At 45.1% G+C, this 6,155-nt stretch overlaps 1 protein-coding gene across 1 annotated transcript; it reads left to right on the top strand.

The window, feature by feature from the left end:
• The first annotated feature begins 608 nt into the window (after positions 1-608).
• Positions 609-3,606, top strand: LOC120981456. Its single transcript, XM_040410996.1, has 3 exons — positions 609-789; positions 1,327-1,480; positions 2,931-3,606. The coding sequence occupies exons 1-3, from the start codon at positions 609-611 to the stop codon at positions 3,604-3,606; spliced, it is 1,011 nt and encodes a 336-aa protein (XP_040266930.1).
• Positions 3,607-6,155: the final 2,549 nt, after the last annotated feature.

Raw genomic sequence — 6,155 nt, 5'->3', positions numbered from 1 at the left:
CCTATGCAACGTGTTATAAAGAGAGACCTCTTTCAGGGCACTGTGGGACTGAATCCCACAAGTATTGCTGCCATGAATTATGCAGCTTCATTGGGGGTAGCATAGCTAGTTTGAATAGACAATTAAAAAGCCTAAATAATTAATAAATTGCATAAGGCCTCATGCACACGACCGTTGTGTGCACCCGTGGCCGTTGTTCCGTTTGACGTGATTTTCTGCGGTCCCATTGACTTTTAATGGGTCCGTTGAAAACTCGGCTGCTGCACCCGTTTTGTCACCCGCGCCCGTGACCCGTGTTTCCTGCCGTGAAAAAAATATAACCTGCCCTATTTTTTTCACGGCTAACGGTTCGCGGCCCCATTCAAGTCAATGGGGCCGTGAAAAACGCGTTTGCACACCCGTTTGACAGCCGTGCCCGCGTCCGCGTCCGCGCCCGTTTTATTTATTTCTTTTGCCATGTTCAAACTGTTTGCCAAACTTTGTGCCAATAAAATTTAAAAAAAATATGTACAGGAAGTTTAAGGTCACAGGTTATGCTAATTTCTAGCCACTTGTGCCTGGAAGCTTCTGTGTGGTGAGGCAGACGTTTAGGATAGTTTCCTGGCACCATGCCACGCTGGAATGTGGAGAGGCTCATCACCCTGGTCCAGGAGAGGCCAGTGATTTGGGATTCACGCTCCAATGACTATTCGGACCGCCTAAAAAAGGATGCTGCGTGGGAGCAAGTTGCCCGGAGCCTGAGAAAAAACGAATGGGCCAAGGCGGATAGCCGAGGCCGGGCCGATTTACGTAAGTGCTAGCAATGCAGTTGTGCTGTCCTTGGCCTGTGTGTGCCCAAAAATATAATGTTTCTAACTCCCTCTGGTCCCATTTTTGGAATTGGGGTGGTCCTGCTTTTTTGGCCAGGAAGGCCTGGACTTGGTTTACCAAAGTGACGACTATTAAATTGCATCCCCCCCCCTTTTTTATCGACAAATGGCTTTGGCTCCTTTTGCACAGTATACAGTACTCATGTCTAATCACATGTCTATGACCTTTTTTTGGCCTGCGCCATGTGCCATTGTAATTGAGCATCTTACAGTTGTCACCTTCACATATATTGCAAATTGGTTTGGACCAAATGGCTTGCACGACTAGTCTCCTCCACCTTGTTCTTCTTCATTAGTATACACACACCAGCTGCACTGTTCCATGTGCTGTTGAATCTCTCCATTTTATATATTTTGTTCTTAGTTCCTATTTTTTTACCATTTTTGTAAAGTTAATGGAGAATTGGTTTGGCAAATTTGGGACTCACAATTGTTTGTTATGTTTTATTTTTTACAGTAAAACTAACTAAAACCCGCTGGGCCAGTTGCCGGGACCAATTCCGGCGGGAGGTCACTAAAAAAGGACGGAGTGGAGAGGGGACGTCAGGGAAGCGCCCCTACATCTACACTGCCCAGTTGCAGTTCTTAAGACCGGTCATGGATATGAGGACGTAAGTTTCATTTTTTGGTTTATATGCATCACAAATTTGAATTATACACTTGCATTTAAATCTTGGTGCCCGAAAGTGTACACAAAAGTAATGGGTTGAGTGAAGTAGGAGAATGGAAGACAGATACTTACAGTAGGCCTGGCATGTCATAACTGACTGCTCCTAGCTCGTTTAAAATTTAAACACCAAGCATGCCAGAATAGCTGTAAGCTAACCAGTCCTGCTTGGAGTTGTAGTTGGGCATCAGATGGTGGGCAAGAGTTTGTACATGCCTGGTGTTGGTTGTCTACATGACTGTTTGTCAACTAGTGTGCCTCCAGCAGTTGCAAATCTCAAACTCCCTGCATGCCCACACAGCCAAAGGCTGTCGGGGCATGCTGGGAGTTGGAGTTTTGCAACAGATTGAGCCACACTGGTTTGTCACACCAGGCTCCACCGCTGAAGAGCTGTCTGATGAGACGACACGTGCCGTGCGCAGACAGCGCCTACCCTCTCTGTTTTGTTCCTGATGAATCAATTCTTTGCTGGTTCGGGAACATTGATGTTTGCAATCTGACCTAGAATAGAGATGCGAGATGACATGTGTGCACTGCATGCATTATCTCTGCAGACAGATGTTCAGTGTGTTTGACGGCTGTTGCTCCCACACCAATTTATGTTTTTAGGGGATTTTTGTTGTTTTGGTTTTCGAATTTGGAGAAATGTGTGTCCAACTAACTTTTTAATGGTAGTTTGGAAATATATGATTCGTAAAGGGTTTCATAGGGTGTCCATATTTGGCCCATGTAATCTACAGATTTATGCCCTTTTGAAAGTTTGGAAAAATGGGACACATTCGGGATTTGCACAGTCAACTATAATGGTTTAATGTAATAGCACCAACCACGACAGGGATGCCTTACTTAGCACATATAAAATGTCAATACCATAATCCATGGAAAATGGGTATAAAAGATGTTCCACCAATGCTTGCCCAGCCGCATTAAAACTACTACTCTCCATGCTCAAGTGTGGCCTAGTTTTTTTTTATATTCAGAAGAAACTGAGGTGCTCCAAGGGTTAAACCTTACAACATGTATGTTTGGATGGTTGAAGCAGGCCACAGACTATTGAGTTGGCCAAAATATCCACACTGGTTTTATCCCTTGAATGTTTGTTCCTCTACTGGCGCAGGCCAGCCTCAAACGGCAAACAATGGTTTACCATGACATTAACATTAGCCCACGACAAGACTTGGCCATTCGTTGCATTTCCAAGGTATTTTTTAAACGAACTGCACTATTCCACCAAAAGAGGACGGTCATTGTGTTCAGTCAAATATCTGATGTATGATGCTACTCTCTCTACATTATTTTAAGAACACGCCTGGTTACACCTAATATAAATGATGTACTTTAGAAATGTTGAAAGCAAATGCTCTAATTTTTACTTTTGGTTATTTCAAATACAGAACTGTGGACAGTCTGGATCCTACGGAAGATTCCGACTCAGGTGGGAGTGAAAGCCCAGCCGTCTTTTCACCTGAACCAAGTCCAGCACCTACGCCGGCGGAGGACGTGGACGACTCCACACTGGCCCAGGCCCCCCTACCACTAGCCAGTCCATCGCGGAATCCTCAGCCGCAGCCAAGACGTCGCCGCCAAGTCCCTCCTGCCACCTCTGAGCAAGAGAGTCGTGCGGCAATTGATGCACGCCTCATTGAATTTCTTGCTCAGAGGCGGAGTGATGGTGTGGAGGACAAGATGCTTAGGGGACTTGGGCCCCTATTGAAGCTTGTTTCGCCAAATGACCAACACCAGTGCCTGGCTTCTTTGATTGTGGTCCTCAAAATGTTCACCCTTCCTAATCATGGTGACATTCTAGCGCAATTAAATAACATGAGGAGGGAAATAGAGGATGCCGCACAGCCCCCACCTCCTGACCCCTTTCAATTTGCTCCACAACACACCCAGCCACCTTCTTTCCCCCCACACCACCAGTATGGCCTACCCCAGGGCCAAAGGCAAGGTGTGGCTCAGCCCCTTTACCCGGGCAGTTTGCCACCATGTCCACCACAGCAGGCCCAAGGAAGGCCACGGTCATCCTATCCAGTGGGTTCCTTCACGCAGGACCTGCTGAATATGTGATTTGTTTGATTTTAAGTTTTGTTTATGTTTGTAAAATGTTTGGCCCTTAATTTGGGCAACTTAGTATATCGTTCTTGAACGTGCAGGCCATTTGTTTTGATAAAACAGTGTTTGTGGCCCAAAATTGTGGTCTGTTTTGTTTTTTTGCACAATACACCAAACAGTTTCCATGAACAAAAGTAATATTTTGTAAAATTACACGCACAGGAGCTCACAAAACAACACTTTATTTGTATTGACAAAAACTTTATTTAGGGCAACTTTGGAGTCGAGGTATTAGAAGATTTTTCGGACAATATACTACACAAAAAAAGATGTTTTAATCAATTTGACCAAAGCATCGTTTCCAAATAGTTATATGCAGAATTCAATATGATCTGTCCAAAAAATCTCAGCCCGCAAGCCCACGTCAAGGGTCCTCTTTATCTTGCGAGTCCCTACACTCAACTATCACAATATTTTTACGTAATCTATCTACAAAAAAAAAAAAAAACTAAAGAGCCCAGAAGATTTCAAATACTGCCACGAATAGCGTCCCTCTGCCATGGCACGGACCCCTCTGAGCTGAAAAAGTAGTCTGCATAGAGTTCCCGAACTGCAATGCCAGCAGTCCCAGGTCGTCTATGCAGGGTCCTTTCCAAACCCAAATCTGAAGACGTAGGAAGATCTGCCAGGTCAACAGAAGAGGAAGCCTCGTGAATCCTGGTGAAGTTGTGGAGAACAATACAAGCTTGAATCACCAGGGTAACATTATCCGGATCCATCTGTATGGATGACAAAAACACCCTCCACTTGCTAGAGAGAATACCAAAAGCGCACTCCACATACCGACGGGCACGAGTCAACCGGTAGTTGAATATACGCCTCCTGACATCCAAACCACGCTTTGGAAAGGGCCGCATAACATGGGGAGTCAATGCAAACCCTTCATCCGCCACGATGACAAATGGAGCCGGCGGACCTGCATATCCGGGCAGTCTTCTGGACTCGGGCAGGGCAAGCTGGTTGTCACGAAGCCGCTCACCCATTCTAGAAGCACTAAAGATGCGAGCATCCGCAGTGCTTCCATAGGCCCCGATATCAACCATTATAAACCGGTAATGACTGTCAGCAACAGCCATCAGCACTACCGAAAAATATTGCTTATAATTGAAGAAACGGCTCCCTGAGTGAGGCGGCTTCTTCACACGGATGTGCTTGCCATCCATTGCCCCGATGCAGTTTGGAAACTGCGCAGAAATTTGGAAGCCCTCAGCGATCCGAACCCAATCGTCCGCCTTGGGCTGCGGCATCACCGTCTCTCGGAGTTGCTGCCAGATGACATGGCAAGTGTGTCGTACAATCCGAGATATCGTCGAGGTTCCTAACAGAAACTCAAAATGCAGGGATGCAAAAGAGTTTCCAGAGGCAAGGAATCTGTTGACAAAGGAAAAAGGCATCAGTAAATGCAAGGAAACCACAGATTCATGATTCTAGTCGAATTTTGAATACACTACATGATTGTAAACACCCTATGTGTAGAGAAGCGGAAACCTATGGGACAGGTTCCAGAGGCCCTCTGTGTGGGCACCCCCAACCATTGAAAAGTCTAGGGCTTTCCAAAAAACTCCATAGACTTTCAAAAGCATTCATCAGCACAGGGCACACTATGAAAACGACAGGCAGCCTGGAATTACACTAGGCATTTAGGGCACAATGCGAAAAGGCTTAATCGCTAAACTATATTGGACTACAGTATTCCTGCAAATTGGCCGTGTGTACATTTTGCATTAAACTGGAAGGATCGGGATTGATATTTCGCATCCCGGGCGCAAAACGGCTCGCCATCACTGCCCCTTGACCATGATTGCTTAAACTCCCGTTACGGTTTAAAATGCAAAGGGCAAACCCAAATCAGCAAATGGGGTGTGGCCAGGACTACCACAAGTAAGTTCCAACAACTGTGTTTAGCCCCTTGGAAATGGAGATAGTCATGCGCAAGTCCAAAAAGATGAGAACATTAGGCATAAAGAGTACAATAGCAGACAATCGCAGGTGTTGACAGCAGCACAATCCTCAATAATATGGAACAGACTGGTATCTAGACTTCAAATAGGGTGGTGCACGCAGCTACATATCCTGACCGAGGAACCCAATTCTTATAGACACTACAAAAATCCAAGGCACCCAACAGCATTTGTAAAAAAAAAAAAAAAAAAAAAAAAAAGGTTACAGCCTGCTGGAACATGGCTGACTGACTGACTAAAGCAACCTTTTACAAAACCTACTGGCGAGTGCAGAGGATTCATGGAGTGTCTGGAGGCCGTTAGCTGAACACACGTTTAAAACTTGCACAAAATAAACTAAAAACTGCAATAATGGATTCTTAGGTGGCAGGGAATAAAGGGGTAAAGCAAAAAACAGCTCTAAAAAGTTTTAAACAACAAATAGAAACGTTAACAAAGCAAACAGTAGCACATGTTTCACAGCAGCCATTTTCAAGCACATGTTACTCCTGACACAAGCACTGCACATTACTGGGTAAAGTTAAAATGTTCAATATTGCTTAC

Source organism: Bufo bufo, chromosome 11 (assembly GCF_905171765.1).
Source record: "Bufo bufo chromosome 11, aBufBuf1.1, whole genome shotgun sequence".
Lineage (NCBI taxonomy): Eukaryota > Metazoa > Chordata > Amphibia > Anura > Bufonidae > Bufo > Bufo bufo.
This window is presented reverse-complemented; position numbering and strand designations above follow the sequence as displayed.

Excerpts from the sequence above, each read along its gene's own strand:
- LOC120981456 (XM_040410996.1), top strand. The coding sequence starts at position 609 with ATGCCACGCTGGAATGTGGAGAGGCTCATCACCCTGGTCCAGGAGAGG. Across the intron at positions 790-1,326 it reads CCGAGGCCGGGCCGATTTAC|TAAAACTAACTAAAACCCGC; the intron begins GTAAGTGCTAGC and ends TATTTTTTACAG. Across the intron at positions 1,481-2,930 it reads CCGGTCATGGATATGAGGAC|AACTGTGGACAGTCTGGATC; the intron begins GTAAGTTTCATT and ends TTTCAAATACAG.